The sequence below is a fragment of the Lolium rigidum genome, chromosome 5 (genome assembly GCF_022539505.1).
Source record: "Lolium rigidum isolate FL_2022 chromosome 5, APGP_CSIRO_Lrig_0.1, whole genome shotgun sequence".
In the NCBI taxonomy this organism is placed as follows: domain Eukaryota; kingdom Viridiplantae; phylum Streptophyta; class Magnoliopsida; order Poales; family Poaceae; genus Lolium; species Lolium rigidum.
Genome location: NC_061512.1, coordinates 207,420,564 through 207,441,019, shown reverse-complemented (window position 1 = coordinate 207,441,019; position 20,456 = coordinate 207,420,564). Strand labels below are relative to the sequence as shown.

Below are 20,456 nucleotides of genomic sequence, written 5' to 3'. Positions count from 1 at the left end.
ATCGAGCATTGCCGGCACTTTTGAGAATTTGCCGAGAAATCGATGAGAATTACTGGCACAGACCCAAAAAATGCCGGCAAAGATTACAAATACAGGCACATTTGAGAAGTGCCGGCAAGAAAGTGCCGGCAATTCTAGCACCTGACGTAGTGCTTGTGACCTGCTGTGCTGGAGCCTGCAACTGCCTTTCCCATCTTTGACCCGTTGAGCCGCACGCAACAGGCAAACCATTTTGAATCGGGCAACTCACTTCCTGCGCAGCGCTTTCCTCCCGGGACTACTTACTTGCCGTGCAAACAAAACATCTCTCGAGCCATCACCTAGATGCTGGCTGCATTGGAGGAGCGCTGCCACAACAAATGTACAAAAAACACCTGATTGATTGCCTTGGATTAGTTCAGGGTGGTGAGCACGGTCGTGCAGTTCAGCGATTACAGTTTGCTACAGCCCTACCTAAGCACTTGCTAACTGCTGAAATCAAACAAAGTAACTGCCTCGTCTAGTACTAGTACTCGATCTCTAGCAAACACAACACGTCGGATTAATCAGAACACTAGCAGCAAAATGGTCGTCGCGCGCGCCGGTCCGCGCGCGGATGTTCCCATGCATTCTACTACCCTACTGCCACTAGCTAGGTGAGTGAGGTGATGACGACCAGCTAGCTCCTAGCTGGAGACGAGGCGGCGCACGGCGGCGCCACCGACAGGCTCAGCCCGTCGCTCTCCTGCGCCGCCAGCCGGGCCTTGGTGGCGGGGGACGTGGACGGGAGATCCTCCGAGGGCGAAGGCGGTCTCTTGCTGCCCGCGCCAGAATCGGTGGTCAGGTGCACGCCGAAGAGCTTGGTGGGCGCCGCAGACCGGGCCGCGCTGCTGCTGCCGGCCTCCCCGCCGCTGCTCTTCTCCACCGCGGCGAGGTGGTTCGGCGGTGGGGAGAGCTCGTCCGCGATGGTCAGCGAGCTGCTGGACGTCGTGCTCCCGCCGGACGCGTTGTTGTTGTTGTTGTTGTTGCTGCCCGCGACGACCGGCGCCGGCTTGCGGTAGGGCTGCACGCCGAGGCCCTGCATGAAGGTGGCCGCGGCGGGGCTGGGCGCCACGGGGCGCACGTGGTTCTGCACGAAGTAGATGATGTCGTTGTACAGCTTCCGCATGTGGCCCAGCTCCTGCAGCAGCGCCGAGTTGCTGCGCCGCAGCCGCTCGTTCTCATCCATCAGCGCCGCCGCGCCGACCGCGCGCCCCTCCTGCGACGGCGAGGGAGCGGCGGGGCCGCCGAGAGCAAGCAGCGGCGGCGGCGCCCTCTGCTCCCGCCAATGCGGCTGCATGAACGGTACGCCCATGCCAGCCATTGCCCCGTCGTCGCCCACGAACTGCTGGTGGTGGTGGTGCGCCACGGAGACGCCGGGGTGGAACATGGGGAAGTGCGGGGACCCGAAGAAGGGCGGCGGCGACGACGACGTCGCGGACCCGGACGTCTTGCGGCGGTGGATCTCGCAGAGCAGCTGCTTCTCCCCCTTGCGGAAGAACTCGTTGGCGAACTCCCACCGCTCCGGCACCACCTTCCGGAACCCCTGCATTGCCACATTGCAAACCAGTCCGTACGTCAGCACCGCTCCATTCCATGCATCCAAAACGCAAACCGGTGGCAAACAGAAACGGAAACAGCGGCGCTTTTCTTACGTAGGTGTTGAGCTGGCGGACGAAGGATGAGAAGTTGTTGTGCTTGAAGTAGTTGGGGAGGATGTCGCGGGCGAACTCCGGCGGCCGCCACACGACGAAGGTGGAGACGCGGTCGTCGCCCCAGGAGACGATGTGGTCGGTGGCGGGGTCGTCCACGAGCTGGTACGTCTTGGTGAGGAACGGCGCCGGCACCGCCTTCTGCGCGGCCGCCTGCGCCGCCGCGTCCGACTCCGACCAGCTGCCGCACCTCTCCATCGGTCTACGGACTAGAACAAGAGTCGGCGGGCGGTAGGCGGAGGTTTCTAAACTAGCGGCAGCAGCAAGCTGGGGGTTTTAACTCGAGTGGTGTGTGGAGCTTCCCTTGGGGTGGTGGTGGCTCTGGTTTTAACTGGGGCGGTGTGGTGAATACGGAGGGGAGCAGAGCAGTGGGTGTGGAGGAGGAAGGAAGGTGGTGGATGCGCCTCGGGGAGCGTGCGGTGCGCGGGTGGGCGGTGGGGAGGGAATATGTGTCGTCGCTGCCGCTGTCTGTCTGGGTCTGAGTCTGCGTCTGGGTGTTTTGGAGAGGCGGATTGGAAGTTTTGAGATCCAAACTTTGAAGCTACACCCGTGACACTTCCGCCACACCCCTTCTCTTCTCCCTTTCTTCTCTCGACTTTCTCAAGGATCTTTTGCGGCCTCTTTTAACACTTTCTTTCATCCCCATTTTCTACCCCTCCTTTTTCTCAGCGCCTTCCATTTTTTTTTTCTGCAAGGAGGTTTGTCGATTTTCAGGACAAGCGCTGCTGCCGACTTGGAAGCATCTCGAAATCTGATTTCTCCTCTGTTTTATTTTCTCTCGCTGCAGAGAAAAACAAGGGCGCCAGTCCTATTGGCCGGTCAATGCTACACAGTCGTGCAGAAATAAGAATTGGGCTTTCCCCTGTCGCACGTGACCGGCCTCTGCTCGCAGTTGCAGGGTACGACGACGCATCCGTCCCTGCCTCAGTCGGATCAGATCACTGTTCCATCTCCATGTGGCCTAAACGGTGGGTGCACATCACGTGCTGTCTCTCATCGTAAACGATAGAATGAATTCTAGGTTTTTCTCTCGACGCATTTGTCCAAGAAATGAAGTATCACAAATATTTAAGAAGAATTCTACCATGCCTGGGTCAAGTACCAAATTGGAATAATATGTCATTTTATTTAGCAAAAAATGTAAGTATGTTGGTGAACCAAGAAATCAAGCTCGTTCTCCAGGACGATCTGGTATGAGGTCCTCTCGTGGATTTGATCCGCCTCAGATCCTCCCACGGTTGAGGGCGACTTCGCGGAGTTGTGGTCGCTGGTAGTGCAGACCGCCCCTTGCCAGTTGCGCAAAGGCACCTCGTCGATAATCATGCTCACGGCGTGGTGGATTTGGAAACACCGGAATGCTGCGGTCTTTGACAACGCATGTCCGTCGGTGGCATCCTTGTTCAACGATATTAGTTTTGAAGCGCGGCAATGGGTGGACGCGGGGCCCGGGGTGTTCGCCAACTCCTCCCCTAGGATAGGTTCTCTTTCTTGGGTCGAGTTATAAGGCGGGTTGTGTGTCCTCTCGCGACTTGTACATATAACCTTCTTTTCTATCAATGCATCGAAACGCAATGCTTTTACGTTTTCGTGAAAAAACCAAGAAATCAAGCAAATCTTCCAGGTGTTGGACTTGGATAGCAACACCATCCATCTTGGACACCACCTTATTCTTCGAGCAAAGAAAAGACCCTTTGCATACAACTTCGTTTATGATTGGTTTGCAAACCGACTCTCGCATGCAGCTAGGCTTATGCTTATTAAATCTATTAAATCTATCTTTGCCTCTTTTACTAGTATGTTATAATAAATTTTTGGTACACATGTGTCAAAGATGAATCTACTACAAAGAGCTTCTGCCTTAGAGCAGCTCCAACAGCGTGCCATATCGGCCGCGCGCTATATTAACCCTCGATATGTAGTGCCGAAGACAGAAAATGTTCCTCCAACAGATGCTGTAAATGGCACGGCGCTGCAATTTTTTTTGGGCGCGGGCCGTTTTGCACTATCCTGAGCGCTATACTTTGGGATCCGGCTGCAGCGAGCATCGTTTCACCCATGTGCGAAGAAAACCCGCCAAGAAACTTCCCCCCTCCCCATCGCGCGTCGACGCCCCACCGCCAAATTCTCGCCTCCGCGCGGCCATCGGCGCAATTCCGGTGATGGACGCGACCTTCGGCACCCCTCCAACCCCTCCCTACTCCATTCCACCTACCGCCACCGCCGCCTTCGTCGTGGCATCGCCCCATGCGCCAAACCATAGCGGTGGCGATGAACAAGAAGCAAAAGATGGCGATGACTTGGAAAATGCGGAATTGTGAGATTATCTCTTGCATTTGTGATATGCAAATTGTGTGTTGCACTTTGTGTCCATTTGAACTATAATATGTTGTGTTTGGTTGTTGAACTACCTCATGATATTTGAACTATGGTAGATCATTCGGTTGATGATTTATGTGAGTATTTGATCTTGTTGAATGCATGGTAGTGTGTCAAAGTTGTTTTTCACTAGCGCGCGCTGTATTTTGGAGCGTCCGGCGGAGGATCGTTTTTTCCGCCCTCGTTTGCACTGTAATTTAGCGTCTCCAGTGGAGGAAAACATGTCACAACACGCGGTATACAGTCGCAGTGCAGGCGCATCGACTTTTACATCGCCGAAATATGGTGCACCTGTTGGAGATGCTCTTAGGGCATGGGCTGGCATTTACATGATAAACAAAATTGGTGGACTAGGAGTTAAAAAATTGCAGGCAATGAACCGGGGGATCATTCTCTCGGTAGCTGGAGATTGGCAAAAGAACCTCAAAGTCAAGTTTCCTTGAACATTAAGGAAAAGTGTCACCATGAAACTTCCATTCGGCGAGCGAAATCAAACAAACCCAAATCTGCTTTTTCGATAGCAATACTTAAGGTACAACCTCTCTTAGTTTTAACTGCCTTAACCGTATATTGAATGGCAATTAGTTGAATTATTTGTGAAACTCTTCACTTGTATGGTTTTCTAAAAGTTGTCCCTCATTGGAGTTCATGTGAGAACACATGTATATTATCCTAGCACATCGATTGGTTGGTGAATATGTTTTGCAGGTCATAGACATGGAGATGACAAACCAATGATATGGACACATGTTAAGAATATGGGGTTGGACTGACCGAACATGAGACATGACAATTATACTTGCAGTTCTCTCTCTCTATGTAACCTGTATGCTTTGTCCTTAGACCTAAGACTGTTGCATGTACTTGAGATGTGAATAGACCTACTTAGAGGCTATCAAACACTACACCGTAACATTGTAGTTATAAAGGTAGCTTTCGGGTTTATCCCGAAGCATGTTGCAAGGCATGGTAAATCAAGATGGGATTTGTCCCTCTCTACATAGAGAGATATCTTTGGAACCCTCAAGTGATCGGATCCAGAAATGGATGGTTGTGCTACATAACGTTAATAGTTAACCTAGTAATGGGATTCCGAATTACATGATCGAGAAAGAGTGGCTAGCTTAGAACTTGCCTTGATTATGAGGCAAAGAGAATGGCATCTGTTGTACATTGTGATGGTTCATCCAATATGGTCTTTATGCACGCTTAGGAGTTTGCACTTCTTGCTAGAGGTGGCTACCAACTATTGTCCGCGTAGAAATACTCGCGTCATCTCTATTCGGGTGTGAACCTATAGGGTCACACACTTAAAGAGTTGGAAGCTTAATTCGGATTGGATCTACATTAGTTAACAGTATAATGGAACTACCTAGGCCTCTCCACAGTCATTTCGCGTCGCCAGACGTTGGATCACGTGTTCGGACGTACAGGATTGTTTCCTCGGTCGTTGGGCTGGTTTGCTGGGTTAGCTCGCACGGTAAAACTGGGTACACTAGCTGGGCTGCTACTCCGCAGGACGACCTGGGCGACTTGATGTTAATTGGGCCAACTATTTACGAAACTGTTAAATGGGCTGACAAACTATGCACGCGAGGTTTTCCTTCTTCTCTCTCTGGTCCTTTCGGGGAGGCAGACAGGCAGTGGCGGCAGGGAAGGCGTGGAGGCCATGGAAGTGCTGCCGTCATTTAATTGTGCGATTAATGGTGTATCTATTGCGCGGCCCTCCGTTTTCTCTCCTTGGGAGTTTGGGTGATCGTGGATTTCCGTTCCATTTCTGCCAAGTTTCTCTCTTCAGTTCCACATATAATTTGGGAGTAATCATTTTCCTCTATCCTCATCATCTTGTCGTCGACCTCTAACCGTTCACCATGTTCTTCCCTCAGGGTTAGCGGGAGGACTGAGGAGACGAGGAGTGCGGGTGGTGGTGTGGGTCGAGCTGCATCCATGGAAGACTGCGCCTCTAGGCTCTATTGTATGCCACTGTTAGAAAGAGGAAGTGGACGACTTTATCGACAGCTTGATGCCGGGGCGCCGACAGAACCATCTCCGTTCTCAGGTTTTGTCCATATGAACAACTTGATCTATATGTCTCCTGCCAATTGGATTGACGTTACAAGAAGTGTTGATCTATTCTTTTTCCAGGCTGTATCGCTTTTCTTTGTAAATTCCAGACTATAACTCTCGCCTCACTATAATGTAATAATTCATAATGCTGGGATTAACTCATCACTCATGCTAATCAATAAAATTGCAGGATCTGGGCATCAGTTTATGCCTAGGACTAGGAGGGGAGGTATTTCTGCATTAAGATTGCAGACTTTTGGTCGTCAGTTTATGCGATGGTTGCGTGAGGCATTATTTCTGATTATTGGTATTTTTTGTGCTTATAGCTCTGCCCACTGCCAGGTCAAACCCCTTGCATACCATGCTCACGACTACCTTCTGTTTGCCATATATGTCGATTTTCAGGCCGTCATTATTCTGCGAGGGGGCATGATGAAGGAGAGCAGGGGGGAGATGACATGTGCAGCCACAAGTCCGCTCTATCGTTTGTGTGATGATTAGTGGAACTCGCGTTTGAGCATAGGCCGACAAGGGATCTGTGTGCACCGCGATTGTAGAACCAACCATCTGACACACCAGGCAAGCGTTATTTTTTCCTTCATTTTTCCCTCTCTTATTTACATACTCTTATTCTTTTTCTTCCAATTTGTTATTGAAATTCACCATATATGTAAACTGCTTTGACATTGTGAATTTTCTAGAAGTTAGCATCTTTCCAGAGCTTGGTACGATATCATGATAAAATCAGGGTAATCAGAGTGAAAAATGGTAATTAGCAACTATCCAGTCCAGACCATCGTACAAAATTGTTTTCAAATATTTTCTAACTTTTTTCATTACTTTGTTCAGGCGGCCAATGGTTGTTGAGATTGTTGTTCAGAAGAGATCAAGTATGTAGGTACTTGGAGGTTGCTTGGTTGTTGCCTTGAGCAAAATAAACTTGTCTGGTTAGAATGCTAAATGCCTCAGGAAGAGATGCCGAAGAGTGCTTGTTGATCTCAAAGTTAGTATACTTCGTTGCCTGTGTTTGTTACCTGTGTTTGTTATGTTCATCGCTCCTAATATTAGATATTCTCACACGGTAGAGTGTTTCCTTACTACCTCTCTGAAGCATGAGGCATTCTGTAGCTATGCTCAATTTCAGCGTTGCATATTTACAGTACTTTGTTTTTATCATGTAGAACTGTAGAGTAAAATAGTACCAGTTTAGTGTCATTAGTATTAACATAATGCCTAGCATTGCATATTTACGGTACTTTCTTTTTATTTATGTTGTATGAGTAAAATAGTACCAGTTTAGTAACATACATGACATCTATTATGTTAAAGTTCCAATAGCATGACCACCAGTTCAATATATTGGTTACCTACTCAGTCCATACTTTAAGTCTAAAGCTGAATAAAATGTGAGGCTTATTCCAGAAATGTTGACACACTATGTGTGTGCTTTATATACTTGTAGTATGAAGATGGATACGGCTTGTTCGAAGCAAGTAAAATGGACAAGTTCTGGGCCAGCTTTAGTGCAATTTATGAAACAGACTATAATTAATTTATGTCATTCTAGCAACTCATTTGTATGAATATGTATAAACCCCCTTCTTCACATACGTAGATCGACAATGTGGATGAGTGTTTAAAACTAAAACAAAAACATGTACCAAAATCCACTGTTTCTTTCATCAGATTATGTATTCTAAAGATTAAAGAATTTGCGGCTTTAGTTTACAGAGAAAATGGTGTATATAACTGTCTGTTTATTGGAACTATGCGGGTGTTGATGTCCCATTTTCTGATGTGATAGCATCAGTGAGTGTTAACCAATTTCAAATTTATATTTTTGACTTGTGATGCTTGCATTCAGGAATATTTAAGTTGACATAAATATAAATATGGTAGTTCAATTTTTTAAACTAATCTGTCCCACATCACATGTATGCATCAAAATTTGAACATTCAAATTCTACGCAGTAGCTTAATTATTTTCAGAAATTTATATTACTTCTGTAAATGGACGGGCGCAGCGAAGCGCGCTTTTATGATCTAGTTGAACCAGTATTAGGGTACTAATGGGACACTTGAAGAGAAATATGGATGAATATATAAGACAAAGTGAGGCGAGGTGATTTGGGTTGAACCACTCCACCCAGCCGCCACTCCTCTCACGACTCAGTTGCACGTACGGACTTAGTAGTCCGACGTGTGACGCTTTCACTCCGTACGTGTGGATACCTTGGAGGTGTTGCCTCTGCAGGATGAGTTGTAGAAGAGGAAGTTGCTACACTGCCCCGACGTGTTTCATCGAGTTCCGCAACTACACGTCTAGTGTTAATCCCACGATCTATAACTACATTAATCCTAGTTTACGCGGTAGGTTTTTTTGTTTTCTGCTAGTGTAGCCTAACGTATCCCTACAATTTCCCCACAAGGGTGAATCAAGGTTTTGTATCAAACTCTAAGTGAGACGTTTAGTTCTCCCTTCAATCCTATTTAAACAACATGTCAAGTAATAAAAATGCTTTTGTGTTCCCAACTCCACCTAAGTGTTCTTGAAGAAGAACGGTGTGTAATTAATACAAAACTTAAATAATTAAAGCAAGTAAATTGAGCAATATATTTTCATATTTTTGAAACAATAATGTGTTGAAAATAAAAGTGCAAGCAAAGCAAGTTTAAGTGTGTTTCTGATGGTTAGAATGGACTTGGATTCATGGTTTTACTTGATTTTCCTCTCATAAACATGGTGGTGTGAATATAGAACTTAATAACAAGAAACATGTTTTTTTTTCCGAAATGGGGTTGCCCGAAGCCACCACTCAACACCTACAAACCGAAAATAGGACCGGGAACAATCGCGTACCCTAAACACACTCTAGACGAAATAGGAGCGTACATCTGGATAAGCAGACTCTTTAGCGAGCACGTCTTGCGCACGCCATAGAGGCCACCGCCGTCATCGAACCTCCGAGCAATCTTCAAGGATAAGATCCGTATAAACTTCGCAGAACTTTCCGATGACGCCACCACGACGCCAAACAACACCCCCTTCCCGCGCAACCCATCAACATACAGCCTCACCAAGACCCTGCTGATCCACGCTGCCAAGACTCGTCGACGTCGATGCGAAATATGCAATCCCGCTCAGCCACCACTGAAAACATCCATTGGCCTCTCTGACCTTGCACAACTCGCTGAATGATGCCCTCATGAGGGAAACGACGTGGTAGCGTCGCCATCATCCGATCCACAAAGTTAGGGTTTTTCCTGGAGCGGCACGAGTGGGAAAACACGGGTTGCAATGGCGTTGCCTTTAGCAAGGTAACGACGCGTGAACGCCGCCATCGCCCGCCATGACCAGAGTCGGGGCTCGGTTTTCACCGGCATCCACGCTTTCCCAACTCGCCTTCGAACCCAATTGGCCAGCCACCTCCGGCGGAGGAGGACGCCACCACCACCATGTCCAGGGCAACCGCCCATGGCGTCCTCGTGCCGCGGAACAAGCCCAGAAACATCCACGAAGCCATCATCGTTGTCGATGCAGTAGCAAGGCATGGCTATAGCCTCTCGAGCCCATCAGGGCCCAGATCAGACCCGAACCACCGCTGTCGCCCACCAACGATGGAGATCATCGAGGATCTCTAGCCTTCGCCGCTCCATGGCACCACCGTTGACCAGGACGATGCGGAACGCAGCCGCCGCCGGCGCGAAACCGCGCCCCATGCCTATTGTAGTCGAGGAAGTCTGGAACGTATCTATAATTTTTGATGCTCCATGCTTGTTTTACACCAATTGCTATATGTTTTGTTTACACTTCGTGGCACTTTTATGCATTTTTCAGCACTAACCTATTAACAAGATGCCACAGTGCCAGTTTCCTTGTTTCTTCTGTTTTTTTTTATTTCAGAAAAATTGTACAGGAAATATTCTCGGAATTGGAAGAAACAAAAGCGGAAGTCAATATTTTACCGAAATGAAGACGAAGTATGAAGGGGGTCGATGAGGCGCATCAGAGCACCCAAACCACCCCTAGGCGTGACCTAGACCTGGCCCGCGCCTAGGGTAGGTGTGGGGCCACCAGGCACCCCACCGACCTAAATCTTCCGCCTATATAAATCCTTCGACGAGAAAACCTTGAATATACAAGGCTCCGTCCACGAAAAGTCCCGTCGACGCCGCCATTTTCCAAACAAGTTTCGGGGGTCAGAAGTGTAGGATAACGTTGCATAGAAAACAAAAAAATTTCCTACCGCGAACACGCAATCCAAGCCAAGATGCAATCTAGAAGACGGTAGCAACGAGGGGGTATCGAGTCTCACCCTTGAAGAGATTCCAAAGCCTACAAGATGAGGCTCTTGTTGCTGCGGTAGACGTTCACTTGCCGCTTGCAAAGCGCGTAGAAGATCTTGATCACGATCGGTTCCGGCGCCACGAACGGGCAGCACCTCCGTACTCGGTCACAGGTTCGGTTGTTGATGAAGACGACGTCCACCTCCCCGTTCCGGCGGGCAGCGGAAGTAGTAGCTCCTCTTGAATCCGACGAAGCACGACGGCGTGGTGTCGGTGGTGGTGGAGAAATCCGGCGGAGCTTCGCTTAAGCGTGCGGGATGTGGTGGAGGAGAGAGACCGCTAGGGTTTGGGGAGAGGGCGCCGGCTAGGGCACCCTTGAGGGGTGCGGCCATGGTGGTGGCTTGAGTGGCCGGCCAGCCCCTCTCTCCCCCTCTTTATATAGGTGGAGGCCCCAAGGTTTAGGTCAAAAGAGTCCGAATAAGACCCCAACAAAACCTTCCAAGTGTCCAAACCTAGGGGAGTGGGACTCCCCTTTTCCTTGGTGGGGTGGCCGGCCACCATGGTGGGGAGTCCACTTGGGACTCCTCCTCCCTTAGGTTGGCCGGCCAAGGTGGGTGGAGTCCCTCTGGGACTCCACCTTCCATCCTTATTTCTTCCGGACTTTTCTAGAACCTTCTAGAACCTTCCGTAGAACCTTCCGGATCATTTTAATTCACATAAAATGACATCCTATATATGAATCTTATTCTCCGGACCATTCCGAACTCCTCGTGATGTCCGGGATCTTATCCGGGACTCCGAACAAATATTCGAACTCCATTCCATATTCAAGTTCTACCATTTCAACATCCAACTTTAAGTGTGTCACCCTACGGTTCGTGAACTATGCGGACATGGTTGAGTACTCACTCCGACCAATAACCAATAGCGGGATCTCGGAGATCCATAATGGCTCCCACATATTCAACGATGACTTTAGTGATCGAATGAACCATTCACATACGATACCAATTCCCTTTGTCACGCGATATTTTACTTGTCCGAGGTTTGATCTTCGGTATCACTCTATACCTTGTTCAACCTCGTCTCCCGACAAGTACTCTTTACTCGTACCGTGGTATGTGGTCTCTTATGAACTTATTCATATGCTTGCAAGACATTAGACGACATTCCACCGAGAGGGCCCGGAGTATATCTATCCGTCATTGGGATGGACAAATCACCACTGTTGATCCATATGCCTCAACTCATACTTTCCGGATACTTAATCCCACCTTTATAACCACCCATTTACGCAGATGGCGTTTGATGTAATCAAAGTACCTTTCCGGTATAAGTGATTTACATGATCTCATGGTCATAAGGACTAGGTAACTATGTATCGAAAGCTTATAGCAAATAACTTAATGACGAGATCTTATGCTACGCTTAATTGGGTGTGTCCATTACATCATTCATATAATGATATAACCTTGTTATTGATAACATCCAATGTTCATGATTATGAAACTAATCATCCATTAATCAACAAGCTAGTTTAAGAGGCATACTAGGGACTTCTTTGTTGTCTATATATCACACATGTACTAATGTTTCGGTTAATACAATTATAGCATGATATATAAACATTTATCATAAACATAAAGATATAAATAATAACCACTTTATTATTGCCTCTAGGGCATATCTCCTTCAGTCTCCCACTTGCACTAGAGTCAATAATCTAGTTTACATTTGTAAAGATATAACACCTTGGCCTTCTGGTGCTTTATCATGTTTCGCTCACGAGAGAGGTTTTAGTCAACGGATCTGACATGCTCAGAATCGTATGTATTTTGTGATTCATTTGCGTCTCAACGCATCACTCATTTCCAAATGAGTCGGCATTAAATATGTTTGGTCTTCTGGTGAAACCTTAATTCCGCGGTCTGAAATATGTCACTAATATTGTCACACACAATATAGCTTCAAAGTTCTGACTCTTTCGGAAATACACCAAGTTCTCAAAGAACCTCTTGACTTAACATCCTTTGTCATTGTCAAAACAATGACATACTCTGCCTTCTTTTGTAGATTCCGTCACAATATTTAGAACTCTTCTAAATCTAGCATAGACAACTTCTAGCTCATTGTGCTACCTTTTAAACAACACTTAGTCTAATTTGAGATTGAATTTATATTTTATATGTGACAAAACCAATATCGGTGTAACACCTTACATCGATTTGTTTGTCATTTCTTCATACAAAAATATATATATATATATATCCTTAGTTCTTCTAAAGTACTCAAGGATATTCTTACTGTTGTCCAATGATCATCATATGAATCATTCTGGTATATGCTCATAACACTTTATAGCACATGATATCTGATTGTGTACATATTATTCGTGATCTATAATCACTCATGTGTTTTTACTCATTGAGTGTCAGATACACTCAAGTCTCGTTAAACCTTCACATGACAAGAACATTTTCTTAATTTTTCTATATTGAACTACTTCAATATCCATCATATGTACTTTGACTTAAACTTATTTATGTGTTTCAATCTATCTTCATAGATCTTGACACTAAATTTGTTTCCGTCCATATCCTTTCATTGAAGTTAATTCTCAATGAAACCTTTTTAATCAAGTATATAATTACATCATTTATAACCAACTATATGTCACCTACATAGAGTATTATAAATGTGTCTTAGCGCTCCCACTTAATTTCTTGCAAATGCAAGCCTCTTCATCGTCTCTGATGAAATCAAAAACTCTTTGACTATTTCATCTCGGTGAAGATTCCAACTCCGCAATACTTACTTCATCCAATTGAAGTTCGTATACCTATCTAGTATTCCACGGACCAGCAAAAACTCTTGGTTGTATCTTGTATACACCTTTAATACATACTTCGATAAGTAATGTATTTTGCCATCCTACTAGCATATCTTATAAAAGAAATATGTAGTGATTACTAGAATAATCCACATAGACTATAAGCATTGCTACGGAAGATCTAATCTTATCGTATTCAACTCTTTGAACTTTGTCGTAAACAATTTTTCGATAAGTCAAGCTTTCTTCAAGGATATTTCATCCAAGTCTATCAATTTCATAGATCCATTTACTTTCATAAAGTATTCATCTATCTTGGATTTCATGGCGCATGGCCATTTTAACTGAGTCGTGGCCCATCATAACTTCTTTGTTTTGTAGTTGGTTTATCATTGTTCAAAATCAATCCTTTGTCCACAAATCATTTATTTGATCACAAAGTAAACCATACCTACAAAGGTTCAATATGTACTTCGATCTCCATGGCTAAAACACTTTGTAGTCATGAGAGCCATGATCGTCGTGGCCGCTTCCGAAACCAATTCCGATGCTTCGCTACTCTGATCATTATGCTCAGGTTCATAAACCTTATCAAATTATATTGTCCTCCCACTCAAAAACTTCACTCGAAACAATTTCTCGGAAATAAGAAACATTGACAAACACTTTTGTCTTTGTCTTGTGGGAAGAATTCCCAATTAAATCTCTGGGATAACCAACAAAGACATTCATCCGATTTTGGTTGACTATTAGGGTTTATACCCATGTCATAACTTGTATGGTGTCATTTCAACGGATCATTATGATGCTCTATTCAATGTAAAGCGGTAGTCTCTAAAGCATAATCCACAAAAATATAATGGCATTAATATTTTATCTCATCATTGACCCAACTAGGTTTGGATACATCTCTCGGATACTTCATCATCACTATGATACTCCAAGAAATGTGAGTTGTAGAACAATTTCATAACTCTCTTAGATGTTCGCTAAAATTCGTAATTCAAATATTTCCTCCATGATCCAATCATAGATATTTGACTTTTCTATTACGATGATTTCCACTTCATGCTGAAATTTATTTGAATCCTATTCAAATGTTTCAAACTTTTCCTTATTGAATATATCCACATATATACTCAATTCATTGTTTGAAAGTTTTCATGAAGTAGAAGAATCTTCCGCACACAACTATGCCCAGTGAACCACATATATCATTATGCATGTTTTCACTAAGTTAGTTGCCCGTTCAATTCTTCGGCCTATGAACGGTATTTCAGTCATTACCTTTTTAGAAAAGATTTTGCAAGTGCCAAACGATTCAACAAATCGAATGACTCCAAAAATCCATTTGCATGGAGTTCCTTCATGCGATCCTTTCTAACATGACCTAAATGGCGGTTCCACAAATAAGTGGAATTCAAATCATTTGCCTTATGGCATTTTAGCGTCAGTGTTATGTATGTGTGTTTCACCATTAAGATTTATAATAACTTATCCATCGTATATGGAGTAATGTCATATTTTGAACAACTCATTGTTTTCATTTGACCACAGCAAAATAACAATTATTAAGTTCTTTATTATAAATTTTAAGGACTAGATAGAATGCCAACGACGAACATAATAACACTTTATTTTGTTCCAGACGTACATTTCTATCATATTCCTTGTCAGTCACTTAGGCCATTGTATTCTTGTATTGCGTTGTTTTGTATGACACTTCATACCAACCAATATAGTAATAATATCCAAGAATTTCATAGTGTGACCTAACTAGGAATACAACCATAACATGTATATCATTTATATACACCTGAGCTAGACTTTCTAGTCTTTTCTTTCTTTCTACCAAAATATCTTTTGCAGTTTTTCTTTTAGCTTTCCTCATTATTCAGAAAAACACTTCAACATTAATAACTTCTAGGTTTGTTGGTCTAATACCAATAACCTTGAGGTTCTTATTTTGAAGTTGATCATCATATGATAAGTGTTCTAGATTTCACTTATTAGTAACTATGATGAACAATTTCACTGATAATTTTATCCATCAATTCATGACAACTTTTTGAGACCATGTCTGTACATGCTAGGCTCATAAAGTTTAACCTTAGTATTCGCATGTGCAAATCTGGCTTGCACCCGTTGTAAGCACACGTAGAATCTATAACACCCGATCATCACGTGATGCTTCGATACGACGAGTCTTAGCAACGGTGCATACTAAGGATGATAACTTCATGGATATGCGAATATCGTTAGTGCTCCAATAGTTGGAGGATTGTGACGCCTGGCGTCTTCAACCTTCATACATTCCCATAAAACTTATGAGTTTATGTAGTCTCACCAAATTATATTCTATCATCTTGCAATAATGTCTTAGATATCACATATATCTCATACCTTGATTATTTCTGAAAACTAAATTTTCAGCTCCTTACTTTTCAAACAGATTTGAACTTCAAGTTTTACGGAGACAAGATAACTTTAGGTACTAATTGAAACCATAGCTCTTCGAATCAACAATGTGAGGTTTACTAAAAGTTTGCAATAGGACTTAATCAATTCTTGATTCTTTAACAATACGGTACCAATCCGTAAAGTTTCTTGTCAGATTTTAACAGTATTTCTATCTCAATAACAAGACTAGCGGATGATAGAAAACGGATGCCAATACTACAAAATTAATTCAAAATACTACTCAGACTATGTTTATGATAATTAGTTCATGTTTTAATCTAATTACTAATGAACTCCCACTTAATACAACATCCCTCATAGTTGTTAAGTGGTACACGATCCAAATCCACTACACCAAAACCGATCATCACGTGAGATGATGTAGCTTCAATGGTGAACATCAACATGTTGATCATATCATCCATATGACTCGTGTTCAACCTTTCGGTTTCCGTTGTCCCGAGGCCATGTCCGTACATGCTAGGCTCGTCAAGCAAACCCAAGTATTCCGCGTGTGCAACATGGCTTACACCCGTTGTATGTGAATCGTTGAATCTATCACATCCGATCATCACGAGATGCTTCGAAACGACGAACTGTTACAACGGTGCATACGAGGAGAGAACACTTTATTACCTTGATATTAATGTGAGGGATCATCTTATAATGCTACCGTCGCGATCTAAGCAAAATAAGATGCATAAAAGGATTAACATCACATGCAGTTCATATGTGATATGATATGGCCCTTTTGACTTTGCGCCTTCGATCTTCATCTCTAAAGCACGGACATGATCTCCATCATCAACGGGCATGATCTCCATCATCGTTGGCGTAGCGTCAAGGTTCATGACGCCGTCTTCATGGTTGTTCACCTCATGTAGCAACTATTACAACTACTTTGAAATACTACTCAACATGAAAATTAAAGACAACCATAAGGCTCCTGCCGGTTGCCACAATACAATAATGATCATCTCATACATATTCATCATCACATTATGGCCATATCACATCACCAAACCCCGCAAAAACAAGTTAGACGTCTCTAATTTGGTTTGCATATTTTACGTGGTTTAGGGTTTTCGAGTAAGATCTAATCTACCTACAAACATGAACCACAACGGTGATACTAGTGTTGTCAATAGAAGAGTAAATTGAATCTTCACTATAGTAGGAGAGACATACACCCGCAAAGCCTCTTATGCAATACAAGTTGCATGTCGAACGAGGAACAAGTCTCATGAACGCGGTCATGTAAAGTTAGTCCGGGCCGCTTCATCCCACTATGCCACAAAGATGCAAAGTACTCAAACTAAAGATAACAAGAGCATCAACGCCCACAAACCATTGTGTTCTACTCGTGCAACCATCTATGCATAGACACGGCTCTGATACCACAGTAGGATAACGTTGCATAGAAAACAAAAAAATTCCTACCGCGAACACGCAATCCAAGCCAAGATGCAATCTAGAAGACGGTAGCAACGAGGGGGTATCGAGTCTCACCCTTGAAGAGATTCCAAAGCCTACAAGATGAGGCTCTTGTTGCTGCGGTAGACGTTCACTTGCCGCTTGCAAAAGCGCGTAGAAGATCTTGATCACGATCGGTTCCGGCGCCACGAACGGGCAGCACCTCCGTACTCGGTCACACGTTCGGTTGTTGATGAAGACGACGTCCACCTCCCCGTTCCAAGCGGGCAGCGGAAGTAGTAGCTCCTCTTGAATCCGACCAGCACGACGGCGTGGTGTCGGTGGTGGTGGAGAAATCCGGCGGAGCTTCGCTTAAGCGTGCGGGATATGGTGGAGGAGAGAGACCGCTAGGGTTTGGGGAGAGGGGCGCCGCTAGGGCACCCTTGAGGGGTGCGACCATGGTGGTGGCTTGAGTGGCTGGCCAGCCCCTCTCTCCCCCTCTTTATATAGGTGGAGGCCCCAAGGTTTAGGTCAAAAGAGTCCAAATAAGACCACAACAAAACCTTCCAAGTGTCCAAACCTAGGGGGAGTGGGACTCCCCCTTTTCCTTGGTGGGGTGGCCGGCCACCATGGTGGGGAGTCCACTTGGGACTCCTCCTCCCTTAGGTTGGCCGGCCAGGTGGGTGGAGTCCCTCCGGGACTCCACCTTCCATCCTTATTTCTTCCGGACTTTTCTAGAACCTTCTAGAACCTTCCGTAGAACCTTCCGGATCATTTTAATTCACATAAAATGACATCCTATATATGAATCTTATTCTCCGGACCATTCCGAAACTCCTCGTGATGTCCGGGATCTTATCCGGGACTCCGAACAAATATTCGAACTCCATTCCATATTCAAGTTCTACCATTTCAACATCCAACTTTAAGTGTGTCACCCTACGGTTCGTGAACTATGCGGACATGGTTGAGTACTCACTCCGACCAATAACCAATAGCGGGATCCGGAGATCCATAATGGCTCCCACATATTCAACGATGACTTTAGTGATCGAATGAACCATTCACATACGATACCAATTCCCTTTGTCACGCGATATTTTACTTGTCCGAGGTTTGATCTTCGGTATCACTCTATACCTTGTTCAACCTCGTCTCCTGACAAGTACTCTTTACTCGTACCGTGGTATGTGGTCTCTTATGAACTTATTCATATGCTTGCAAGACATTAGACGACATTCCACCGGGAGGGCCCAGAGTATATCTATCCGTCATTGGGATGGACAAATCCCACTGTTGATCCATATGCCTCAACTCATACTTTCCTGGATACTTAATCCCACCTTTATAACCACCCATTTACGCAAGTGGCGTTTGATGTAATCAAAGTACCTTTCCGGTATAAGTGATTTACATGATCTCATGGTCATAAGGACTAGGTAACTATGTATCGAAAGCTTATAGCAAATAACTTAATGACGAGATCTTATGCTACGCTTAATTGGGTGTGTCCATTACATCATTCATATAATGATATAACCTTGTTATTAATAACATCCAATGTTCATGATTATGAAACTAATCATCCATTAATCAACTAGCTAGTTTAAGAGGCATACTAGGGACTTCTTTGTTGTCTATATATCACACATGTACTAATGTTTCGGTTAATACAATTATAGCATGATATATAAACATTTATCATAAACATAAAGATATAAATAATAACCACTTTATTATTGCCTCTAGGGCATATCTCCTTCAAGAAGTTCTTGTTCTAGCACCCTACCGGGACGGGGATTGACTCCCGGAGCCATCTCCATCGACTCCACCGCCTCCACTTCGACTCCATGACGGTTCGTGAGTAGTTCCCCGCTGGAGTACGGGTTCTCGACTTTAGCTAGTTGGTACTCTCTCTCCCATGTACTTCAATACAATGATCTCATGAGCTGCCTTACATGATTGAGATCCATATGATGTAATCGGTGTTGTGTTTGTTTGGATCCGATAAATTGTGGAATTTTGATCAGATTGTTCATCATATTACCATACTACTGTTATTTAAGATCTTGCATGCTCTCCGGTACTTGTAGTTACCCTGATCAAGTAGTTGTATGTATCTCTAAGAGGGAGTATTTATGCTCGATAGTGGGTTCATGCATCTAGTTTTCTAGGAAGAGTGACTTTAACTTCTAAGATTGTAGAGTGTTGTTGCTACTAGGAAGAAAACAACAATGTTTTGTCTAAGGATGATTCTATTGTTTACTTTACACACATTGCTTAATGCGATAGTCTATTGCTTGCAACTTAATACTGGAAGGGGTTCGGATGATAGCCTGAAGGTGGATTATTAGTCATAGATGCAGTTGGATTACGGTCTACGTATTATGTTTTAATGCCCAATTAAATACTACAGTAACCTTTATCTTATCATAGCATGCATTGTCATGCCCTCATAATTATCAAATGCCCAACTGTAATTTGTTAACCCAACACATGTTATTTGGAGAGTTACCACTAGTGTAGATAGCTGGGAACCCCGGTCCTTCTGTCATCATCATTGCACTATAGTCAACTACGCACCGGAATTTTTTCCGGTGCCATCTCCTCTTTGCTACTGCTGCTGTGTTACTATTGCCATTGCTCTCATATTACTGCTGCTTTCACATCATCCCTGTTACTAGTGCTTTTCCAGGTGCAGCTGAATTGACAACTTTGCTGTTAAGGCTTATAAGTATTCTTTACCTCCCCTTGTGTCGAATCAATAAATTTGGCGTTTACTTCCCTCGAAGACTCTTGCGATCCCCTATACTTGTGGGTCATCACCCGGCGGCGCCTTAGGCGGCGACGGGAGGGAGGCGCTCGAGAGAGGGGGAGGAGTGGAGCCGATGGGGGGTGCCCGACACGGCGCGGCGGCGCCGCATAGGTGCGGGAGGTGCGAGAGGGTTAGAGGTGCAAAAAGTTTAAGCATTCGTATGGGCATCACATCCTAGCATAGATATGATGCAACTTATGCAACACATCTCACTAATACCCCATCTGATAGATATTTCCTCGAACCAAGTTTAAGACTTAATAGAGTATTGCCTTAAGAACTTTTACATGAAGTGGATTTAGTATTACTATCTTGAGCAAACAAGGACACCTAGAATGTCACTGTCTATACGAACAACATAATGAGGTAACCCGCGGAAAAGTAAAAAAAACCTTACTAGCACACAAATTTGTATCACTTCCACCTGCATATCACCAAGTTACTCCAAATAATTCACACATCTCCCAAATAGATTCTT

At 44.5% G+C, this 20,456-nt stretch overlaps 1 protein-coding gene across 1 annotated transcript; it reads right to left on the bottom strand.

Annotated features, from left to right (window-relative positions):
• Positions 1-658: 658 nt before the first annotated feature.
• LOC124651494 (heat stress transcription factor B-4c-like) lies at positions 659-1,928 on the bottom strand. Its single transcript, XM_047190578.1, has 2 exons — positions 1,674-1,928; positions 659-1,564 (listed from the first exon to the last, which is right to left on the bottom strand). Exons 1-2 carry the CDS (start codon positions 1,926-1,928, stop codon positions 659-661), a joined length of 1,161 nt encoding a protein of 386 aa, XP_047046534.1.
• Between the last annotated feature and the right edge of the window lie 18,528 nt (positions 1,929-20,456).